The sequence below is a fragment of the Heterocephalus glaber genome, unplaced genomic scaffold (assembly GCF_053883595.1).
Source record: "Heterocephalus glaber isolate CG9 unplaced genomic scaffold, H.glaber_assembly_v1.0 deba00001140, whole genome shotgun sequence".
NCBI lineage: Eukaryota > Metazoa > Chordata > Mammalia > Rodentia > Bathyergidae > Heterocephalus > Heterocephalus glaber.
In genome coordinates, this window is record NW_028258200.1 from 1 (window position 1) to 24,040 (window position 24,040).

At 52.0% G+C, this 24,040-nt stretch overlaps 1 protein-coding gene and 2 long non-coding RNA genes across 6 annotated transcripts; 2 read left to right on the plus strand and 1 right to left on the minus strand.

Moving 5' to 3' along the window:
• Window positions 1-134: 134 nt before the first annotated feature.
• On the plus strand, window positions 135-5,447 carry LOC147828333 (cytochrome P450 1A2-like). Of its 2 annotated transcripts, none has more exons than XM_087210226.1 (6): window positions 135-1,005; window positions 1,484-1,604; window positions 1,927-2,016; window positions 2,378-2,501; window positions 3,270-3,356; window positions 4,918-5,447. In XM_087210226.1, the coding sequence occupies exons 1-6, from the start codon at window positions 175-177 to the stop codon at window positions 5,210-5,212; spliced, it is 1,548 nt and encodes a 515-aa protein (XP_087066352.1). In that variant the 5' UTR covers window positions 135-174; the 3' UTR covers window positions 5,213-5,447. The 2 variants fall into 2 exon arrangements, with proteins under 2 accessions (XP_087066352.1, XP_087066353.1); XM_087210227.1 differs by lacking the exon at window positions 4,918-5,447 and adding an exon at window positions 4,406-4,584 and having other exon boundaries at window positions 169-1,005.
• On the minus strand, window positions 5,187-10,404 carry LOC147828334 (uncharacterized). Its single transcript, XR_015450934.1, has 2 exons — window positions 10,314-10,404; window positions 5,187-5,387 (listed from the first exon to the last, which is right to left on the minus strand). It is a non-coding gene; the product is annotated as an uncharacterized LOC147828334 (long non-coding RNA).
• On the plus strand, window positions 8,146-14,841 carry LOC147828335 (uncharacterized). Of its 3 annotated transcripts, none has more exons than XR_015450932.1 (3): window positions 8,146-9,219; window positions 10,357-10,616; window positions 11,250-14,841. It is a non-coding gene; the product is annotated as an uncharacterized LOC147828335 (long non-coding RNA). The 3 variants fall into 3 exon arrangements; XR_015450933.1 differs by having other exon boundaries at window positions 8,309-9,219; window positions 10,504-10,616; XR_015450931.1 differs by lacking the exon at window positions 8,146-9,219 and having other exon boundaries at window positions 10,335-10,616.
• Window positions 14,842-24,040: the final 9,199 nt, after the last annotated feature.

Sequence of the window (24,040 nt, forward strand, 5' to 3'; positions counted from 1 at the left end):
ACATGCTCAGGGCACCTCTCAGGATGCATCTTAGTCATCTGGGGTCCAGCCTCGAGCTGAGCTCAGAATGCTTCGGTACTTACTGAATGGGTGACTGATTGACTGAATGAACAGATAGAACCATCTCCATCCTCAGCCTGTCCCTTCCACCCTTCTCCTTTGCAGTTGGTACCGATGGCATTGTTCCAATTTCTTCCCTTCTCGGCCATGGAGCTGTTCCTGGCTGCCACCATCTTCTGCCTGGTACTCTGGGTAGTCAGAGCTTCCAGGCCTCAGTTTCCCAAAGACCTGAAGAGACCCCCGGGACCCTGGGCCTGGCCACTGATTGGGCATGTGCTGACCCTGGGCAAGAACCCGCACCTGGCTCTGGCCAAGCTGAGTGAGCGCTATGGGGATGTGATCGAGATCCGCATTGGCTCCACACCCGTGGTGGTGCTGAGCGGCCTGGACACCATCCGCCAGGCCCTGGTGCGGCAGGCTGATGACTTCAAGGGCCGGCCCGACCTCTACAGTGTCACCCTGATCACTGATGGCCAGAGCATGATCTTCAACCCAGATTCAGGCCCCGTGTGGGCTGCCCGGCGGCGCCTGGCACAGGACGCCCTGAAGAGTTTCTCGGTGGCCTCAGACCCGGCCTCATCCTCCTCCTGCTACTTGGAGGAGCACACGAGCAAGGAGGCTGATCGCCTCGTGAGCAAGCTGCTGGAGCTCATGGCAGGGCCTGGGTGCTTTGATCCCTTCATCCAGTTGGTGGGGCCAGTGGCCAATGTCATTGGCGCCATGTGCTTTGGGAAGAACTTCCCCCAAACCAGCGAGGAGATGCTCAGCATCGTGGCAACCAGCAATGACTTCGTGGAGAACGCCTCCTCTACCAACCCCGTGGACTTCTTCCCCATCCTCCGCTACCTGCCCAACCCTATGCTGCAGCGGTTCAAGAGGTTCAATGAGCGGTTCCTGCACTTCCTGCAGAAGATGGTCCAGGAGCACTACCAGGACTTTGACAAGGTGCGCCTGGGATGCGATGTGTCCGTCCAAGGTGGCCATGAGGCAGTGGTGCTGCCAAGGCCTGGGGGGGACCGGGGACCGGGGGCCACCCCTCCCCTCTCTGGGCCTGTTTCCTTATCCTTATAGCCTCCCTCTTGGGCCCACTCAAAGCCCTGGGAAGAAAAGCCTGTGAAAGGCACCTATTATTAGAGGAGTGAGAAAGCTTTTGTTCTGCAGGAACCTGAACCCCAACAGCAGCTAATCCCCAGCTCTGTGTCACTTTTCTTCCCTGTGGTCACACCAACCTCTTCCTCCTTTGACCTGGAGCCCCAGGGTTTTCAGGATGAAGGGTCAAAGGGGGCATTAATGACACTTTAAACCAGCCAGGGTGGCCCCGCTCCTAACGCTCACCCTGCCCAGGCCGTGGGGATGCACCAGGTGGGCTGGGGCTGGGTCCAGCCTTCATCCTGGAACTGTTCTCAAGAGTGTGTCCCCTCAGAACAATGTCCAGGACATCGTCAGTGCCCTGTTCAAGCACAGTGAGGAGGACCCCAGGGTGAATGACAACCTGATACCCCGGAAGAAGGTTATCAACCTGGTCAATGACCTGTTCTTGGCAGGTAGGAGCCAGAGCCCCGCACTCTGCTCACACACATCTGTGCCAGCCCGAGCCCAGCCACGCACCTGCTGACCACACACCGGCTGGTCCAGGACACAGACACCCAGCCTGGGATCAGGGTTGGAGCTCAAGCTGGGCTGTCCAGTCCCAGTGGAAACTCAATCGAATCTCCGTCCTTTTCTGGGCCTCAGGTTCCCTGAATGATAATGAGTCAACCCCTGCCCTTTGGAGAGATAATCCATGTTCTGCTCCTAGGGGTGCGTGGGGCTCATGGCTTCCTTGCTCCTGTCTCCTTCTCCCTCCTCTCACTCGGGGCTGCCCAGGCTTTGAGCCGATCATCACCGCCATCACCTGGTCCCTCCTGTACCTTGTGACCAACCCAGAGATCCAGAGGAAGATCCAGAAGGAGCTGGGTATGTGATGCCCCAGCCCTGGGCTCAGGAGGCACTTGGGCCTCAGGGCATTTGTTCAACCTAAAAATATCTGTTAGAGCTGGGCATGGTGGCGTGTCCCTGTACTCCCAGGAGGACTGCAGCAAATTCCCGGCCTGCCTGGGCTACACAGCAAGACCGGATCCCCAGATAAAATAAATTAAAATACCTATTATGTCCCTACTATGTGCAAGCCCAGGTCCCAGAAAATGTTGAGTGGATTTGTAGAGTATCAGACATATGAGATGTAGTCCCACACAGTGACAAATGGTACGATGGGGGACACGGATGCCATGGGGCAGTCCTCGCAGCTCCTGACCTCTGCACACCCTCGTTTCTGCAGACACTGTGATTGGCCAGGACCGGCGGCCCCAGCTGGCAGACCGACCCCAGCTGCCCTACCTGGAAGCCTTCATCCTGGAAGTCTTCCGACACTCCTCCTTCGTGCCCTTCGCCATCACGCACAGGTGAGGCTGCAGGGCCTGTGCCCCTGGGCTCCGCCATGTCCCCCTTCCCAGCTTCTTGGTGCCTCCCTTGGCTCCTTCTCGGGTCTCCTTTCCAGCCATGACAGCAGCTTCCTGTGGACCCCCAGCTCCCCATCTGGCCATTCATGATCCAACCATGCAGAGCCCAGGAGAAGGTCACCCTTGTGACCTCAGCTGTCACACATGCCCCCTTCTGCAGCCAGGCTGCCCCACCAACCCTCCAATCCAGCTTATGCTAGAACCGTTGCCTGGACAGACTTCTAGCCACATACCCTGCCCTTGCCCATGGTCAACCCCAACCCAAGCTTGATGTCCACTTCCACCTACATGTTGGTCCAGTTATTCCAGGAGCAAGAGGCTTGAAACAAGGCGGGCATGATGGCACACACCTGTAATCCCAGCACTCTAGGAGGCTGAGGCAGGAGGATCACAAGTTCCAACCCAGCCTGGGCAACTTACCAAGGCTTTATCTTAGAAAGGGAAAAGACTTGAAGCACTAGGGCCTGCCCAGACTGCCTGTCTCTGCACCCAAAAATGGCACAGCACACAATTGGGCACAAAGAGAAGTTTGTGCACCATGTTGAAGTGGAGGAAGAGCCAGGATAATTTCCCCTCCTCCCTGCCCCTCATACCGTCTCTCACAGAGGGGCATGGAGACTGTGGGGCACAGATGTGAGGTAGGAGGAAGGAGGAGAAAGACGCCCCAGCTTTCCAGCCCCCAAGCATGACAGAGCCCTCTTCCCTCCTCAGCACAACCAGGGACACCATACTGAACGGCTTCCACATCCCCAAGGAGCGCTGCGTGTTCATCAACCAGTGGCAGGTCAACCACGACCCGTGAGTATGTGGCACGGTGGGTGCTGTGGCTTCTGCAGTCAGGGGAGCTGTTTGTTCCCTGGAACTGTGTATGCAAGGAGGAGACCCTCAACTGCTGGAGAGTTTATGCCAAGAGACAAAATTCAGATCAGTGTGTTCTATGGCGCCCCTAAGAAATGGCCAGGAAGTCTGCAACAGAGTTTGCCAGCACAAAATTCTACACTGGTGGGTAAGGGAGGCTACTCTGAGGTTCTGAGCCCACAGACTGCTCTTTGGAACCCCACTTTAGTCTACAGCAAGGGAACCACAGAATGTGCCATCCACTCTGGGACACTCCTGAGCGTGAAAGTGTTATCTATACTTGTGCCATCAATAACCATTTCAAATATTACACATAAATTAGGGCCTTCTATGATTGCCTTTGCTACCACCATATTTGGGGTAGGATGAAAATGAACATGTTTTCTTTTTTACCATCATCATCATCATCATCATCATCATTATTACTGGTTTTTTGAGACAAGCTCTCACTATGTAGCCTAGGCTGGCCTGGTGATCCTCCTGCTACCTGGCTTTGTTTTCCTTCTTTTAATGTCATTCTTTCTTTTTGTGGTCCTGAGGTTTGAATAAGGACCTCATACTGAGCTATATCCCCAGACTTATTCATTTTATTTATTTATTTATTTATTTATTTATTTATTTATTTTTGGTACCGGGGATCAAACTCGGGACTCTGTGCTTTGGAGGTGGGCAGAGGCACCACTGAGATAAATCCCCAGCCCATTGTTCATTTTATTTTATTTTATTTTTTTTGGTACTGGGGATCAAACTCGGGTCCTTGCGCTTGCGCAGCAGGCAGCAAAACCACTGAGCTAAATCCCCGGCCCATTGTTCATTTTATTTTGAGATAGGGTCTCACTAAGTTTCTAGGCTGGTCTTGAAAGTGAAATGCTCCCACTGTGTCCTCCCGAGTAACTAGGATTACTCAAGTGTCACAGTGTCACTGACTCTTTCTGCTTCTGCATCTTTCTTTTATTGTTTGTTTGTTTGTTTTTGGCTTCTTGAGGCAGAGTCTCACCATGCAGTCCAGCCTGGCCTTGAACTCACACTGTAACCCAGGCTGGCCTCCTGAGTGCTGGAGCTACAGGCATTGTACCACCACTGGCGGCTGTTTCCTTTTGACAAAGCATTATTTCTTCAAAATAACAAATTAATCAAGGCTGATCTTTGTTGGTTTTGTTTTATTTTGTTTTGTTTTGTTTTGTTTTGTTTGAGAGTGTTTCACTATGTAGTTCAGGCTGGCCTTGTAGCTCAGGCTAACCTCGAACTCAAAGTGATCCTCCTGCCTCAGCCTCTCAAGTGCTGGGATCACAGGTGAGTGCCACCGCACCCAGCATGAGGCTGAACATTTTAGAGGGAGCTCTGTGAAGGAAATAAGCACCAAGCTTCCCCATTTGGTCCCATGCACTAAGCCTTCATTCTCTCACTGTATTCGGACACCTGTGCTCTCTACAGAAGGCCAACTGGGAGCCTCCTGGGCCTCCTGGCCTCCCCAGCCCACAAGGTCCTCTGCTCTCTCCAGGAAGCAGTGGGGGGATCCCTCCAAATTCCGCCCCGAGCGATTCCTCACGGCCAATGACACTGCCATCAACAAGACGTTGAGTGATAAGGTGCTGCTGTTCAGCCTGGGCAAGCGCCGGTGCATCGGAGAGACTCAGGGCAGGTGGGAGATCTTCCTGTTCCTGGCCATCTTGCTGCAGCGGCTGGAGCTCAGCGTGCCGCCCACCACGAAGGTGGACATGACCCCCATCTACGGGCTGACCATGAAGCCGCCCCGCTGCGAGCACATGCAGGCACGACTGCGCTTCTCCAAATGAAGGGGCCTGGGCAGCCAAGGCAGGGGATGGGCACCCGTGGGGCCTTGATCTTCTTTCTCTCCTCTTCTTTGTAAAGAACAGTTTTAGCTAGGGGTGGTGGTAATTGCAGCACTGGCGAGGCTGAGGCAGGAGGATGGCCACAAGTTCAAGGCCAGCCTAGGCTACATAGTGAGACCTGTCTCAAAAAACAAAACAAAAAATAATAATAAGTAAATAAATAAGTCAAAGAAAGCTCTATGGAGATACAATTCTTTTTTTTTTTTAAATAACTTCATTATCACACACACACATACAAAAAATTAAAACCACTCAAAGAAAAACAATGCAAGGGGAGAGAAAACTACAATAATATTCAAATACAGTGGAACTCAACCAAAACAAAACTGAAAAGCACTTAAACATTTTTCCATATAACTTAAAAAAGCATGTCAAGCACCAACAAGACACCAGAGGATGTGATTTGTTTCAGGAAGGTCCCCCAAACCAACACTGAACAAATAATGATCTGGAAAAAAAATTCCAGTTAGCTAGCAGACTCCACATAAGCCAAACTTCTCCCTAATTTACATTTTGATACAGTCATATGACACACGATGGAAGCACAATCTGAGAAATATGTTTTTAGGCCATTTCATCCATGTGTATCCTTATTTACACTATCAGTTTCTCGCACTAGAGAAACTATTCGGTATTTACACATCTGTGTCCTATTTATTGCACTTAAGAGTATGGGCTTAATATGCATCCATTTAGCTATAAATGTCTGTGAGTTCAAAGCCAGCCTACATTGCATAATGAGTTCAAGACCACGCTGAACTACATAGCAAGACCCCGATTCACAAAACTAAAAAAAGGAATTTTTAAAAAACGTATTACACTAAGTGAAGTAAACCCAACAGCAAAAACAAAAATATAGGTACTATCTGATTTCATTTACATGAGGTGCAAGGAAGAGAGAAAGAAAGGAGAATAGAGGCTGCCAGGGGCCAAGAGGAGGCAGGCAGGGGTGGAGGTTGTTATTTAATGAATGCACTTTCTGATCAGGATGATGAAAGAGTCCTGGGAATGGACAGAAAGGGTTGCACAACATTAGGAATGTACTTAGTTCCAGAACTGTAAATTTCAAATGGTTACAATGTTAAGTTTTAGTTTGTTTGTTTGCTGTTTGGCACCAGGGATCGAACTCCGGACCTTGCCCTTGCAAGGCAGGCACTGGAACCCCTGAGCTAAATCCCCGGTCCTACAATGTTCAGTTTTATCTCTACTTTACCACAATCATTTTGTTTGTTTGTTTTTGAGGCAAGGACTCTCCATGTAGTCCAACTTAGTCTTGAACTCACTATGCAGCCAAGGCTAGCCCCAAACTACTGTGATCCTCCTGCCTCAGCCTCCCGAGTGCTGGGATCACAGGCGTGTGCTACCACAGCTGGCTACCACAATCTCTGTAAGAAAGAGAGACACAATAAAATATTGTGTGTGATTCTCTTAAGAAAGAGATGGACTCTCAGAGCCACAGAAAGATGCGGAGGAACTTTAAATGTATATTGCTAAGTGACAGGTGACATACCATGTGATTCCAACTCTGACATTCTGGAAGAGGCAAAACTATGAAAACAGAAAAAGACCAGGGGAGGTGAGGACTAGGGGTACAGCTCAGTGGTACAGTGCTTGCCTACATCATAAGGCCCTGGGTTCACTCCCGGCACTGGAAAAAGAAAAGAAAAAGATTAGAAGCTCAAGGTAAGAGATGAATGGCAAGGAAAAGCAGACAGAAGTTTAGGGCCATGCCACTACACCCTATGATACTGTGGTGGTGGTCAACCATTGGTCACACATTTGTCAGAACCCACAGAACCTTCTGGGTGCGGTGGCTCACACCTGTAACCCAAGCACTCTGGGAGCCTGAGGCAGGAGGATGATAAGTTTGAGCCCAGCCTGGGCTGTTTAGTGACCTAGGGAGACCTGTCTTGACACAAAGAAGGGCTGAGGATGTAGCTCAGAGAAAAGACCCTGGGCTCAATTCCCAATACTTTTTTAAAAAGAAAGAGTTCTTCCAGTGGCATTATTGCCCACCATTCTGGAAATAATCACAGCTGTTGTGGTTTTGAAGACAATAGTACATCTCAGAAGTATAGGCAGATGCTCGGTGCTGGGTCCCACTGGAGGAAGCACCCCTCAGGTCCTACTCATCTATGTCCTCAAACCCAGGGCACAGGCAAGGAGCCTGCAGCTGGGAGAGAGCCAGCCCAGTTCGCAGCAGAGAAGAGCACAGCTCTGTCCTGGGGATCCCACCTGAGGGGGATCAGGGTGCAACCAGCACCAGACACCATATTCCTAGGGAAGGAAGAAATGCTCCTGCCCAAGGACTGCTATCCAGCAGGAAGACACAGCCTGGCACTCAGAGTCCCCCCTGTCTGAGGGCAGAGACATGGCCTAGCCCCAGGAACCTCAGGCTGAGGGCAACATAGCGCCTCTTCCAGAGCTCCTGGAGTGGAAGGAGACTCCCCTATGCACCCCTGTTGCACATATAAAATATCTGATGTTAAACCAGGTGAGGTGATGCACACCTGCAGTCCCAGCACTCAGCAGGCTGAGCCAGGAAGATTGCTGTGACTCCAAGGCCAGCCCGCACAACAGAGCAAAACTCTGTCTTACAATTAAAAGAAATGAAATGAAGTAAGTGATGCTGCCACGTGTCCATCCAAGATCCAGCAAGGCCCAGGCCCCTCGGGAGGTTCAAGGACAGATTGCACTGGCCACTGGTCCACTGGTTATCCACTGGCCACCACTCTGCCCGGCCTTGAGTGGACCAGTGCTAGCCTGAGCGTCTCACACACCTCTGGCCAATCTTTAACCGGCTGGCAAAGGGCCCCTTCTCCCAGAGCAGAAAGAACAGGACAGAGACTTTGCCCCTGTGCTTGTTATCCTGTCCCCACCGCAGGCCAGGGACAGATGGGCCAGTTCAGTCCTGGCCCTTCCTGGACACACACATTCTTTCGGGCTGTCCTCACGTCAACCTCAGGAAGTGGGCACCATGAGGTCATCTTGGAATGGAACCAGGGCTCAGAGGTTACAAGTTGCAAAGTGGAGGCTGAGGGGCTCAGGACCATACCCCACACCCCAGGCCTGTCTCCCGCACCGTTAGGACAATGTCCATAGAACAGACACCATGTGGTCAAGAGAGGAGTCTGCTGGGCCAGGCTCATTTATGAGCCAGGCTTATGGGTCAGGGCTCACAGGTCAGCTGGCAATGGGCCTCGTTGGGGCATTGTCCCACTCTGACTCAGGGGTGGCAGGCAGGTGAGCAGCTGGAGGCAGAAGCAGCTCTTGCCAGGGGACAGCACAGCAGACCCAGGAGAGACAGTGACACACAGGAAAGCTGCTTCGACACAGGAGCCACATGGAGTCTAACGCACCCTCCTCTTGTTCCCAGCCTTCGCTGAGACTCTGAGCTGGACCTCCTGGGCCACCGTCCTTCCCCCAAACCTGCTCACTGCTTCCTGCAGGGAACACTGACCCTTCACCCTCAGGGGTGGTTTCCCCCAAGAGTCCCCTGGTTCCTGTGCAAATGGACCCAGTCCCTGGGGTCCCCTTCCACATCCACCCAGTGAATCTTGCCCTGGGACAGTTTACTCCCCGGGAAAGGACTGCTCAGGTGACAAAGGAGCCTGAGGCCAGCACAGACTGAAACAGTAGGGAGTGCACTGTCTGGCGGGGGCAGAAGATGGAGAGGATGGATTTTCCTAGACCAGCATTTGTTTATTTAATTTTTAAAAATGATTTAGTTTGTTTTTTCTTTCATGACAAGGTCTCACTAAGTAGTACAGACTGGCCTTGAACTTACAGGGTTCCTCCTGCCTCAGCCTCCCAAGTGCTGGGATGACAAATGTGTGTCACCACACCCAGCCACTTCTCTCTGGTGTTTGGACATGGTGGTGACGCTTGATGGCTTCCCCAGGCCACCCCTGCATCTCTGCACTGCCCACTCCATCCTGGCCATGACTCAGGTAAGCCCCATCCCACTCAGGGCTTAGGGAGGGACAGGCAGTGAGGCTGGAGGCTGCCTCATCTGGGTCCAAATCCACTAAGCCTGGGCCAGCTGCAGAAGCTTTCCTAGTCCAGATGCTCTCGCCCTGCAGCTGGGGTGATAATCCCACCCCACTGCCTGTTGGAGATGCAATGAGGAACCATGAAGCACCAGGGGCCGGTGTGGCACACACACCCTCGTGCAGGTGGGGCACAGACGTGTGAGCCTGTGTTCCCGGCACCCTGCACCTCGCACTGGATCTCACCAGGCCCGGCCCAGCCCACTTCCTTCTCTGCCCTGTGCAGCCGGGCGGACAGGGGTGCTAGCTTGCCAGGGAACAATGGGCTCCAGGCCCCTTCCAGAAGGTCACGTGAGAAGGAGCTGAGGAACTAAGGAAGGTCACCTCCCGGTGGGGCGGCCTTGACCCCCACACCCCGCCCCGGGATGCCTGAGTCCCCTGTGCTTCCTTTGGTATTCCCTGTCCCCACCACCTGGACAGAACGTTGCACCTGGGCACCCTGAGCCCTCTGCAGCTGGGCTGGGGCCCCCAAAAGTCCAGGGCCCTTCTCATTCATGCCCCCCATCCCTATCTCCCTCCTCGCCCCCCCTGTGGGGCTTGGCCAAGTGCTGGCCCCCTGAGGAGCAGCTGGGTGAGGCCGGCCAGGGCCCCAGGGGCTGAGCCAGATGAGCCAGGGAAGAACAGGTGTGAAGAGGCCGAGCTGGAGCTGTCTACATCACATTCGGGCCTCAGGCCACACAGCTGGGTGGGGATCCTCGCCCCACAATGCGCAGCCCTGGGTTCTGTTTGTAGACCTGCACCCACACCTTTGCCCACACCCCCAGCTCCTGGGCCTCCCCCACCACACTGGGGCCTCCGAGACAGGGCAGAGGGAGGAGGGCAGCTGGAGGTGGGCAGCTCCATGCTGCCACCTGCCCGTACAGGACAGCTCTGGTCCCTGCCAGGCTGCTGCCGGCTGAGCCTGGGCACCAGTTTCCCCCCTAGAAGCCAGAGCTGGGGGGCTGGACAGAGCCTCCTGGCCCGGGGCATGGTGGGGGCTCTGGCCTGGGTCCCACCTGGCATCTCATTTCCCATGGTGACCCTGGAAACTCCGGGCAGGGTCTTGGCTCCCCATCCATGAGGTGGCATCACGAAGTTCAAGTTCCCAGCCCTCTGTGTGACCCTGGCTGGGAGCAGGAGCCTCCCCACATCCACCCCCGCCCTGGAGGAAGCCAGAATCTGGGGACAGATTCCTGGTTCTCACAGCAGGAGGATGCCCGGGGCCATAGACAGGCTGGCCTGCAAGCTCTCACCCACCTGCCACTGCCGCCGCATGGTCCATCCGCCCATGTCGCCCAGACCGCAGCTCCCCGCAGACCGTGAGTGCCTGGCTGGGTCAGATGGGGACCTCTAGTCCTATTTGTTTGAGGTGTCTCCATACTGATTTCCACAGTGGTTGCACCAGTCTGCACTCCCACCAACAATGGAGAAGGGTTCCTTTCTCCCCACTCCCCACAAGCATTTGCTATTGGTTGATTTCTTTTTTTTTTCTTTCCCTTTTTTTTGGTACCGGGGATCAAACTTGTGTCCTTGCACTTGCACAGCAGGCGGCAAAACCACTGAGCTAAATCCCTGGCCCCATTGGTTGATTTCTCTTTTCTTTTTTTTTTTGCTTTTGGTTTTTTTTGGTACTGAGGATCGAACCCCGGTCCTTGCACTTGCGCAGCAGGCTTCGAAACTGGTTGATTTCTTGATAGCAGCCATTCTTTCTGGGGTGAGGGGGAATCTCAGTGTTGTTTTCATCTGCATCTCTCAAATGACCAGTGATGTTGAGCATTTCTTCATATGTTTATTTGCTGCTTTTACTTCTTTGTCTGAGAAATGTCTGTTCATTTCAGATGCCCATTTTTGGATTGGGTCTTTGAATTTGGGGGGGTCTGATTTTTTTCGGTTCTTTATATATTCTAGATAGTAGACCTTTGTCTGACCTCTGGCTTCTTTCTACTACTCAGCCCTGCCTCTTTGCTAAACAACTTCAACCAGCAACTTGTTTCCTCAGATGATCTCCCCGTTTGGGATGAGTGTGACCCAACACGGCACAGGAAAAAGAAAATGGCGCAAGTAACGTAGGATTTGCTTTAACCTACTTAGAAAACTCCAGCAGTTTTTATCAACCACAATGACAACTCTACAAAGGCACTGGAGGACCTGTCACTGAAGCACAGTATGAGAAGGACTTGGCAGCAGCTGGCGTACTGAGGAAGACCACATCCTTGCCGTGCAGCTCAGTTCCAGCACACTGGGGACACTGCAGGGCCATCTCCAGAAATGCAAGACAGGAGAAAAACTGCAACCTCAGTGCTGCAACCTGCACCGGCAGCTCTTCCTGAACAGCCAAGGCTCCTTCCTTCCAGGATGCCAATGTCATCTTGCAAATGTCAAAGCTTCTGAGCTGGCCCTGGGGAGCACACCCCTGCCAGAGACCCACGACTCTGCTGGCTGATGGGGAACAATGCACAGCACCTCTGGAGCAGGCCTTGTGGAAATGCATGGGCCTGCTTCTGTCTAGTGGGGTCAGATGATTGTTAGGTCCTGTGTCCTCTGCTACATCAAGCTATGAATGCCTCTTCCACCTGTTCCCACTACTCTGATCCACCCAGGTGAGTCCTCATCATCAAGAGTGCAAACCTACCAATGGTGCAAACACTATGCTGTTCTGGAACGGGCCAATTCCATGGTTAAGTTTTCGGTACATTCGTCACCATCCCATTGTTCCAGGCCCCACAGAGGAGAACCTGCCTCACTCACAGGTCATGCAGAACAATGCCTCTAGGAGCTGTGCAGTCCCCTGCATTACTGTCAGCACTGCACAGTGCAAGGGATGGCAGCGTGTTTCACCACTAGGAAGACAAGGACAGAGACCTATCCTGCACCACCAAGGCCTGTGTCTATTAATACAACATGTGACTGTGTCAAAACACACCATCCTGTGGGCTGAGTATTTCCACCTGCCTGTGTCTACTTCTGTTTGGGGTGAAGGCAACAAACAGCATCAACGGAAGCATGGAATCTCTTCTCCCACGGCTCTCTGAAATGTCAGTTGCTGATGTCCCAGATGTCAAGATGCTCAAGGCTACAGACTGACCTTGCAAGTCAACAACTGATTAAAACTGTCATTTTTATGGCTTGCTTCAGACATGCAATATTATCAGAACTAATTAGGGGGCCTTGACAGCAGTGTGTAAAAGCTGAATGAATGTTCATGAGTCCTAAGTCATTAACAGCCCCAAACCTGTCAGAGAAGTCATGCAGCTGCCCAACTTCAAGCTCGCTCTTCAACTGTGAAGTCACGCAAGGGAGAGCCATGCTTTCACCATTTCTGCATTCCTGCTCTTTATCACACTCTTTTTGCTGGGTTTGAGTGGTCCGAGCAATGAGGCTTGGCCTCCTACTTACTCACAGGACAACCCTGCTTCCTGGGCCTGGGTGTAGGCAGCCGCCCTGCTCTCAGGCTCCCTGGGACCAGGCAGAGCTGTTTCTGCTAACTTACCCTCCAGCCTAACTTAAGGCTACACACTCAGAGTCTCAGAGAGATAGAGCTCACTGCTCTCTGGCTGGCTGGAGGCCATGGGGGGAAACTGAGGCCCTTCCACCTCCTTCCCAGCATGGGGCAGGGGAAAGGCATTGGGATGCTAACAAACTGGAATATTCTTGGAACCCAGGAAAGTCATGGCCCAGAGCCTTTGCTGCTCAGCTTGGCAGTAGCAGGGTCTAGGACTCTGCTTTTCTAGAAGAACAGGCCGTTCCCACACAACTCTCCTTTGGACACTCACATACCAAGTCCAACTATGGGGATGGCTTATCAGAAAGAGGCACAGGAAGTAAACTAAACTCCAGAGGGAGGGAACCAAAAACATCATGTGTAAGCGCAAACAATAGTTCTGCCAGAAACTGAACTGGGGCAAAGCCTACAAAGCCTAATGATGTTTGAGTTGGAAGTCTGCTCTTTATTGTTCAGGCTTCTCAGCAGTGAAGGCCATTGGTAAGGTTTCCCTGGAGAGTCATATGTACTTTACACAGCTGCTGGGAGAACAGGGAGATATAATTGTAACCAGTCTGTGACACACAGTGCTCTCCTCAGGACTGGGTTAACCGAGGGCTCTGGGGACATGGCTTGAGCATGCAAGTGTGACCAGGAGGATGCCTCCTTCCCACACGGTTCACCCCATAGGACTCAACTGCTGCAGCCGGCCCTGGTCACGTCACTGCTGCACTGCTGGTCCTGGCACATGCCACATGCATCCTCTGTGCCACTCCCCACCCAAGACACCCTGCAGTCCGTGTCCAAGCTGTCCCTCTGCTCCACATCCACCCAGCCTTGCTGCTTGGTAACAAGACCCTCACAACGTGACCTCTTGAGCTCACACAAAAAACACACAGGTGTGCTCTGCAGTGGGAAGAAGCATGTGTCTCAGGGCTCATCCAGAAGAGGCACAGAATTCCTCTGGATCAGTGGCTCCTGACTGCATTCTGTGGCAGCCACCAAGTAGGTGCAGATGTCACAGTAGTTCCTCTGGGTACAAACCCCTCTCAGACCAGCCATGCCATGCACAGACAGCCCCTGCAGATTTCAATTAAAGCTGCCACAAAATGCTACTTGCTGTCCAGTGCCTCTCTGAAAGGAGGATCTCTTACCAGGAGCCTAAGTGCAACCCCCACATGCTCCACGCTGGCCCTGAGGCCTCCCGTGACCTGGCTCAGTCTACTGTGTCTTCACCTGCATGCCTGTGATCACAGACCCCAGTCACCTTGGCTGCTTTCCAGTGCCTAAATACACCTAGAGCTCCTGGCTCCCTCTCCTGTCCTATGCCAGCCCTGCATTGGGCTGGCTCCCATCCTCAGTTTCCCCATGCTTTCTCTCCCCTTCATTAATTTCACACATGTGTAAGTGATGATGTTCTAATTTCTGGCCTCTGTGCCTTGACGGACTACAAGCTCATGCAAGCATTGACAGTGTCCTCCTTACTTTCCACTGTGTCTGTGCAGTTAGCACAATGCTTGGGGATGGTGCCTGCATCAGAGGCCACGGCCACTAAGCATGTGTTGAACCAATGGGTGAGTGGGAAGGAATCCTGCATGGCAGATTTGGGGTCAGCCTTGCAGAATGGTTAAGGGCCCAGCTGTCACCCAAGTCACCTGTAGGAAAAGTGTCTCTGGCTTATGCCCACCCTTCCATCTCCAGCTACAACAATCACCAACCCCATCCACACTTGGACCTCACTCCTCCAGGCCAAAGCTGCAGAGAACAAGCTTCTGACTCCAGGGTAAAGAATCTATAAGAGGGCTGGGGATTTAGCTCAGTGTGTATCTGTGTCGCTGCCTGACTCTCAAGTGCAAGGTCCTGAGTTTGATCCCTGGTAGAAAACAAAAATAATAATAATCTGTAAGAGCTGGGTGTGGTGGCACCCAGCACTCGGGAGAGAGGCTGAGACAGGAGGATTGCCACAAGTTCAAGCCCAGCCTGGGTGACACAGTGAGTTCAGAGCCAGCCTGATATACAAAGCAAGACGCTGTCTCAAAAAAAAAAAACAAAAAAAAAAACCCTCACTTATCACAAAGAAGAAATTATCTTTACAGTGAAGAAAACCTGGGGATCCCCTCAGCAAGGGATCACGGCACAAACAGATCCACAGTGGCCCTTGCATGACTGATGGTTCAACAGACATGCAGCCCCACCTAAATCCTGGAGACTACACTTGGTATGGGTCAAATCAGAGAAAACAACTCTAAGGGACTTTCGGCAAATGAATGGCCCAACTTCAATGACAGTGTCACAAAGCACAACACACACTGCAGGCACAGTCTAGATCAAGGAAAGACAAGTTGCCAAGCAGCTATAACACACAATGGGTGGGAAGAATGCGGCCACCAAGGTCACAGAGGGCCACCTGCAGTGTTGCACATGAGCCTACATTGCATAGTATTTTGTATTTAATTCTTTTGTTTTTGGTACCAGGGATCGAACTTGGGACCTTGCACTTGCAAAGCAGGCAGTGGAACCACTGAGCTAAATCCCCGACCCCATCCTTTTTTTTTTTTTGAGACAGGATCTCGAACTTGAAATCCTCCTGCCTCAGCCTTCCAGAATGCAGAGACTGCACGTGTGCACTACAAGGCCCAGCTGAGAGTAAACTTATACTATAGTGTGGCTGTGCAGAGAAATACACATCCTACTGAATACGTGAGGAGAATTTAGGGGTGAAATAGAAAGATGAGTGAAACTAAATCCCAAATGGCTCTGAAATGTATGTTGTAGGTGCCAGTGTATCTGAAGTAAATGTGCCAAATACTAAGGATATATAGATGTTTATCACACTAGTCTAGCAACTTTTTCTTTTCTTTCTTTTGGTTTTCTGATACAAGGTCTTGCTGTGTAGTTCAGGCTGGCCTAACTCTCGTCGATCCTTCTGCCTCAGTCTCCCTCATGCGGGGATTACAGGTGAGCACCGCCACACCCAGCTTGCAACTTTTGTTAAAAAAATTGGGACAGGGTTTCACTATGTAGCCCAGGCTCTCCTCAGACTCACAGCAATCATTGTACCTCAGCCTTCCAAGTGCTGGGACCACAGGTGTGACCACCACTCCCAGCTCTAAAATTTTCTTATACAAAAAGTTAGGAAGGAGAGTTAAGTGCTTCCAAATATGACTGACAAATGTTCACAGAGTAACAAGACATCAAGCCAGTGGTACACCAGGGAGTAGAAGGAGAGAGAGAACAGAGATTATGACAACAGATGCTGTCTCCAGTCTCACAATGTGCTGGAAACCATCCATGTATGCGAAAGCATCCGAGGGAATAAGAGTCAACCTGAATGGTGCCATCCTGAGCACAGCGCAAGGCATGGGCTTCAAGCTGGGAGCTGCAGGCAGGAGGAAGTGTCCAGTTCTCAAAACAAATGATGCCTTCAAAGACAGGCAAGGTTGCAGACCTTGGGGGTGTAAGGAAGAACCATGGCCAAATTCAAAAACAGAACGTGTGTCACATTTGCAGATGAAAACAGGGAGCCGAGGGCTGGTGGGAAGGCTGAGATTAGACTAGTGAGCAGCACTGGACTTTAGAAGGTTTTAAAACCCAAGCTGTAGCTAGAGACAGTGGCACACACCTTTAATCCCAGCACTCTGGGAGGCTGAGGCAGAACTGCAAATTCAAGCCCAACTTGGGCAACTCAGTGACTTGGCAAGACTTTGTCTCAAAAAATAGAAAGGAGGGCTGGGGATTTAGCTCAGTGGTTTCACCGCCTGCTGCGAAAGCACAAGGACCTCAGTTCAAGCCCTGGTACCAAAACAAGATAAAATAAAATAGAAAGGAGGCCAGGCGTGGTGATGCATGCCTGCCTGTAATCCCAGCACTTGAGAGGCTGAGGAAGGAGGATTGCTGTGAGTTCAAAACCAGCCTCTGCTACATAGCGAGACCCTGTCTCAAAAAGAAAGGAGATGGAATACAGCTCAGTGCTAAGGCCCTGGCTTCAATCCCCAATAGCCACCACCCCATCCCACCCCAACCCGCCAAAATATAGCCAAGTTGTTTGTTGTTGTTGTTGCTGTTTTGGGGGTTTTGTTGGTTTTTTGGAGTACTGGGGATTGAACTCAGGACCTTGCACTTGCGAGGCAGGCACGGTGCCACTGAGCTAAATCCCAGGCCCAAGCCAAGTTGTTTTATGCAAATTGTTTTATGCAGAAAGAAGTGGCTGATTTAAGGGACTTGGGAACCTATGAAGTATCACAAGAAACTAGAAGGTCAGGAAATTTCAAGGGTAATCTTGAAAGCAGGAGACACTCTGGACCAGAATAAACACCACTGAGGATAAAGGAAAGCCTTCTGTCGGGGTTGCTACAAGAGTCCACACTGTCCATTAGTATTAAGAAGAATGCCTTCCTGCATCTGCTCCAGGCTTGAATATCTAAGAAGGAAGCGGGATAGGTGGCTGGAAAGTTTCATGCTGATCACTTAAAGAATGGTGACTGCAAGGAAGAAATGGGGACCCCAGGAGCTAGCATACTAGCAGGAATGCACAACTCCACTCTGGACGTAGGAAGACAGTGGAGTGAGTCTATGAAATCACTCTAGCTAGCTCCTCTGGCACTGAGATGGCAAACGGGTGTATCTTAGCAAAGCAGGCACATGAGCAGAGGCCAGTGCAGTTCCCGAATGAGCAACTAGTAGCTTCATCAAAAACAGGTCAAACCAGGCGTGGTGGCCGATCCCTATAATCCCAGCCTGTAATCCCAGCACTTCGGAGGCTGAGGCAGGAGGATTGCTACAAGTTCAAGGCCAGCCTCGAGTACATAGTGACTTCAAGGTCAGCCTGAACTACATAGCCAGACCCTGTCCAAAAAAAAAGAAAGAAAAACTGAGGTCAGCAGGCTATAAGGTACAAGATTCTAGATCAGTGGTGACAAACCTATGGCATGTGTGCCACAGTGGGCACACAGAGCCCTCTGTGATGTCATGACACGTTGTACGAGCTGTTTTTCTAAACTTCAGTATTCAGGCTTAACTGCAGTGTTGGTATTCTGGTATAAATAAGTGGGTTCTGGGTTACAGTTTGGGCACTCGGTCTCTAAAAGGTTTACCATCACTGTTGTAGGTCCTCCATAGTTGGAGGTTAAACTCTTAAGGTCTGGCAACAAGTCGCTGTGAGGACTTCTCGAGCAGAATGCTTACAGGAAGCATAAGGTTCCTTCCTGGAGAAAGAGTCCAGCCAAGACACCTGTCTTAACAGTACCGGCTGATCTAAAGCCCAGGTACATTGCCAACCACCACAACTGAGCCCGTCAGGCCTCTCATAACCATCTGCCTGGTTGCACGGGCCCAGACATTCCAAAGATTTCCAAAGCCAAATGGACGATTATTTCATGCACTCTCCAGGTTCCCCAAACTAATCAGGTGGCTGTCAGTCTGCCTGCAGAGACACAATTTCCAAGGCCAGGCTCATTAAAGAAGTTGAGACACAGCACAGCCCCCACGTCCTGGTCCAGAACACCTCCTAGACTCACCTGGACTTCTTAAAACAGTCCCTTGTAATGCCCTCCTTGTAGCACCTGCTCTACCCTGGGAGCAGAGGCCAGGTGACTGAGCTGGGATTGGGGTGTGTGGGGACATCACAGTAGGAATCCTGTGGGTTGGGCCTACAACCCAAGGTGGCAAGGAGATGACAACTGGCACCACTGCAGCTGACATCTGACACTCAGCAAGGAGTCTTTTCAAGAGCACCACAGCTGCTGAGGGAGGCCTCCTTGCCTGTGGACTGAAATGCTTCAGTGGTCACTTCATTTTGTTTTTTCTTCCTTTTTTTGAGATGGGGTCTTGAACTCATGATCCTCCTACCTCAGGCTCCTGACTAGCTGGCATTACAGGCATGCACCACTAGGCCTGGCTGCCAGTAGCCACTTCCAAATTGCTTTCTTCCTGAATTGCCTCTGAACACACACACATGCAACTCAAGTGCACACAAGCAGAATAGTTTCCTAAATAGTAGGGTTAAGAAAAAACCCCACCTACACTGGGTGTAGTGGTGCACGACTATAATCCCAGCACTTGGGAACCTGAGGCGCCAGGATAACTGCAAGTTCGAGGCCAGCCTGGGCTACATGGTGAGTTCAAGGCCAGCCTGAACTACACAGACTGTCTAAAAAAAAGAAAACTCACCTAAGAAGCATGAGAAAGTTTCTGAGGGACCCTAGGTGACAAGAAGCAGAAGAAAGTGTCCAGGACTCAGAAGGAGAATAGAATCCCAGCTGGGGAGGACAACTGCCAGCCTGCAAAGGTGACTCAGACTTCTCCTGAGAGCAGGAGCTGTCCCTGCTGAGGCTCAAATACTTCACTGGGCAAAGACAGAAGAGTAAAGCTACGAAGCAACAGGAACTACCACATGTGGCTTCACCAGCTGCTCCCCTTGAGAGAGGCAGTGGAGGCTGGACTGGAGTACTGCACTCAGACTGAGGCTGGAGCCTTCAAGAGCCAGTGATCAAGAGCCCCAGCTCAGGTCTGTCTGCTCCCAGGTGCCAGGAGACAGCATGGAGTCACCCTCAGAATGAGTCATCCTCTGCACAGTGGGTGGGACAGCTGCACCAAAGCCTCCCATCTGCACCTCTCTGTACTGTACTTGAGGACAGGAGGCCATCAGAGTGGGACACAAATGGAGGTTCATAGTCTACCTGAGAGGAAGCACTCATGACCAGAGAAGAGTTTACCAAAGGCCACAGAACACAGAACTCAAGTGACTCTGAAGTCACAAGTTTAAGGTTTCGTGCAGCTGGCTGTGGTGGTGCACACCTGTAATCACAACACTCTGGGAGGCTGAGGCAGGAGGATCCAAAGCTTGAGCCCTGCCTGGGCAACTTAATAAGACCTTCTCTCAAAATATATATTTTTTAAAAATTATATATATATGGGCTGGGGATATAGTTCAGAGTAAAGTCTCTAGGTTCAATCCTCAGTACAGGGCACAAAAGTTTATTGAACACCGAGGTCCAGCAAAAGGAAGATAACACAACAGACCCAACAATCCCTCCTCGAAGAAATGCCATGAAGACTAAGTGAGAGGAGCACATAAAGGGCTCAGAATGGTGCTTCAGTGCTGGCTGATAGCTGCTGCTGCTGCTCCTGCTGGTGAAGAACCAGGGCCCCACCCACCTCTCGATGCTACCTCTCCTCTGGTTTGAGCATCTGAAAGCTTGGCTGCCCCATTCTCCAAGGCCTCTGCAATGAGGACCAGGGCTCCCAGAGGTTGAGTATCTAGTATCTAGGACATAGTGGGTATGCTGTAAATGTTGATGCTTTCAAACAGACTTACAAGGGCAGCTTCACAATTCATCCTTACAGTCACGTATTTAGTAACAATTACAAGCTGGGCCCTGTGCTCGCTGCTGTTCGATGGTCTCATCTACCCCACTTTTTTTTTTGGTTTTTTTTTTTTGGTACCAGGGATGGAACTTGGGTCCTTGAGCTTTCGAGGCAGGCGGCAGAACCACTTAGCTAAATCCCCGGCCCTCATCTACCCCACTTTACAGGGAAGGAGGCAGGCTCAGCAGCCTTCCTGTGGCCTCCTAACTCAAGTCCCAGACTCTGCAGAGCCCTCTTTGCTGAAAGCTTTTCGCCTCTCTATCCCAGTGCACCAATTCTATTATGCATCTGTTTCTTCTGGGCTCAGCCACAAAACACTGCAGTAGAGAAGAAAAAAAAAATCACCAAACACTGCCACCTTGGTCCTTTAGAAACCTACACACTGGCTGGGCATGGTGACACACGCTTGTAATCCCAGCAGATGGGAGGCTGAAGCAGGAGGAAATCCAAGTTCAAGGCCAACCTGGACTATATAGCAAGACCCTGTTTCCAAAACACAACAACAAAACCACACACTAATTACAGCCAGAATCTCACTGCCATTCTTCCTGCCACACAAGCTCGCCTCCTCAGAATCTTCTTGCTCATACAACCACTATCTACCCATTTCCAATCAGCCTGCTGAGTTCTCATCACTTCTCACATCTGTACCCCTTCCCAGTCAGCCATTCAAACCCATGTGTCAGTCATGGCACCTATGTGGGGACTCCCCTCTTCTACCCTGAATCCTAGCATGAGACCAGTCTTCCTAAGATGGGGTCAGATAATGTTCCCACCCAACCCCTTCAGGTGTCCCCCACACCTGGAGGACAAGGATGGCACTGGCACAGGACGCCCCACACACAAATTCTGCCCTTGGCCAATCCCACTAATGACCAACCTCCCACAAATCTACACAGCAATACCCTCCTCTTCCCCTCCAGCAGTGAAACCTGCCCATGCCCCAAGGCATCTGTCCTGCTCTAGCCTCTCCACACCTGGGCACTCAGTGGCTGGACTGCAGGTATTTAGGCCATCTTTCCATCACCTATTACATTTAATGACAGGCCGGCGAGGATGGCCTCACACTGACTTCCACATAATAAACACAGTGTGCTAAGTATTCCTTCTACAATACCACAACAGTGGGGCAGATTCTGCCCTGAAGCATTACCACTCTCTCAAGCTGGGTTCTTTGGGGACCTCTCACCACTGAACACACAACACTCACACACGCTGAGCCCTTTATATTTAAAACACACTTACGTGCCTGTGTCTCACATATACATTCTGTCTACTTCCAAGAATTTCTAAATACAGGTCTGGATGGGAAGAAATCCCGGTCAATTCAGGGGGTGACTGCTGGGCACCTAATTTTACAGGGCAGGCCCCAGCTAGAGGAATGTCTGGAGACAGCATCCCTGACAAAGGACCTAAAGGGCTTTCTGAGAAAAAAAGATACAGGTTGAACAAAGAGCTAAATTTAGTTTCTTCCTGAATGTGTTTTCCCAATCAACAGACCCATCAGAACACAGTCCCCCATCCCCTGTGCTCCCCCCGCCCCCTGCTGCCACAGCTGACAGAGTATGGCCAAGGACAGCTCAAGCAATTATTGGACAGACTTCAGACACTGCCGATACCCGCAGCATGGAGTCAATATGATGACCCACCTTTACAGCAGACTGCGTGTGCCTGTCTCCTTCCCTGGAGCCCTGGGACACGGGTGGGGGTTGAAGGGGGACTGGAGGGTGGTGGCTCTGGGGGTGGGGTGAGGAAAGGACCTCATCTAGGTGCCGACACGGAACTGGGTGAGGGCTGGGGACACCTGGGGCCCCCACACCCAAGGCTGCCTGCTTGTGCAATGCAGAACACACCAGGGAGGATGTGAGAGAGCAGTCCCAGGACAGTGTGAGGAGGGGACAGTGGGAGACACCGGCCTTCTCTCCAACATTTCTGCACCCCCGCACCACTGGGCGAGCAGTGCCAGGCAGGCAGAGCAGGGCTGCCACGGAGTTCCTGCTCTCGTGAGAAGCCCGCAACCCCAGCCCGGGGTCATGGGCGGAGGCACCAAGAGTCGAGTCCCCTCTGCCAGTACTGGCACTGGCAAGGCGCCTCTGCCAGGGTGGGCTCATGGGACCCCCGGGCCACCTGCCCTTGGCTGGCTGCTGGGGCTGCGGGAGCTGAGGTTGGGGGCAGAGAAATCAGAAAGGGGGGTGGGGTGGAGGGGTGTTTCAGGGACTGAGAGGGGACACCGGGTCAGAGGTCTCGTTCCTTGGCCCAGTGCCCGGTTGCGTGAGAAGCGCCCAGGCGCGGGGGAAGGCGCTGTCACGCGAAGAGGGAGGAGAGCAGGCAGGGCTCTTAAAGGGGGGAGGGCAGGAGCCCGAGAGTCCCAGGGCGGGATTGGACGTGGCTGGAGCGGGTGGGGAGGAGGCTTGCGTGCGGAGCAGGCTGGGGCCTGGAGCGCAGCCTGCGCTGTCCACGGTCCCCACCCGCGACGGATCACGCGGCCCGCACCGCCCTGCACGCCTGGCTGTTTGCCTGCCCGGTGCCCCTCCCCTGCTAGGTCGCCCTTGCAAGAGGTCCAGGGAGAAAGGCTGCATTCGCGTGTCCAGCTCAACTTGTGCCCAACTCTCATCAGCAGGCAAGGGCACCGTCACCTGTCCCCCGGCCCAGGCCAGTAACAGTCTCCTCCGCCCCTCCCCTCCCACTGCAGTTGGCTGTCTTGGGCACTGCACAAATATTTACCAAGAGCCCTTTGTGTGCCAGGTGCTGGCGACTGAAATGGATGAGAGCCGAAATGACAATGCTTCTCCTCCCACCGCCCGCTTACATTCCCATGGGGGACACGTGTCATACGCCACAGAAATACAGTGATCACAATAGCAGAGGGTAAAAAAGGGCTATAGAAAAAGGCCCAGCAGAGAACGGGTAGGATTACGAGAGGATGTATCACAGTTTCACAGAGGGTTTGCTGGGTTTGCAGGAGTCTGGTGTCAAGAACCAAGGCCCTCAGGTCTGTGAGTGGAGAGAGAGCCCCCGGGGGAGAGGGCAGCAGGTTCAAAGGCCCTGGGGCAGCATCACCAGAAGCATTGGGCATGTGCAGGAGTCCCAGGACAGGGATCATCCCTGCATTTAGGGTTGGGGGAATGGGATGCCTGTAGGGAACTTGCCATCCCCCCTCTTACAGAGTGTACCCCATTGGGAAATCTGAGACTGACTGTGTGACTCTGAGATGGTACTGGGGCCCAGCCCAGGAAGATCACACTGGCCACTGTGCTGAGGCCAGAGGGAGGGTGCAAGGGCACTCTGCTCTACTCTGAGGTCTGTCCCCCTCCGGGACCACACACTCCTCGAGGCCTTCGGTGCCCCTAAATCATCCGTGGGGAGCAGCCATAAGTACAGACAAGGCTTTGCTCGGTCCCTGCTCTAAAACATTTAGCCTATAACTGGGTTCCCAGTTTGTCTTTTGTCCCTTTCAATCCCTTCTCCCTGCTATGGCATCCAGACTGCTTGTTTGTTTGGGGTTGTACCAAAAACAAAAACAAAAAAAAGAAAAGATTTGCAAGAATAAAAAACACAGATATTTTTCTGTCACCACCTTGTTTGCCCCTTGGAATCAAAGGCTAGATAAGGCACCTTTCGCAGAACCTAATAACTTTCCCACCTCTACTTTGTCCTTACTTTGAGTCTCAGATAAACTCTCTCTTGCTCTGGGATGCCTCTCCCACCCTCTCCACAGCAAGTTAGCTCTCTCCCGGTCTGTTTCTAGCTTTTCTCCAAAGTACTTCTCAAGACTTTGACCCTTGCTGTGACCTGGATGCCACCCGCCACTTGTCCTTCCGTGCCCTAACATGAAAAAACAACCTGTGGGATACTGATGCGATATAACAAGTCCTTGCAAAGGTGAGCGATTGGTAC

Coding starts and splice junctions, on each gene's coding strand:
- LOC147828333 (XM_087210226.1), top strand. CDS start 175: ATGGCATTGTTCCAATTTCTTCCCTTCTCGGCCATGGAGCTGTTCCTG. Junction 1,605..1,926: donor CAATGACCTGTTCTTGGCAG/GTAGGAGCCAGA, acceptor GGGGCTGCCCAG/GCTTTGAGCCGATCATCACC. Junction 3,357..4,917: donor TGGCAGGTCAACCACGACCC/GTGAGTATGTGG, acceptor TGCTCTCTCCAG/GAAGCAGTGGGGGGATCCCT.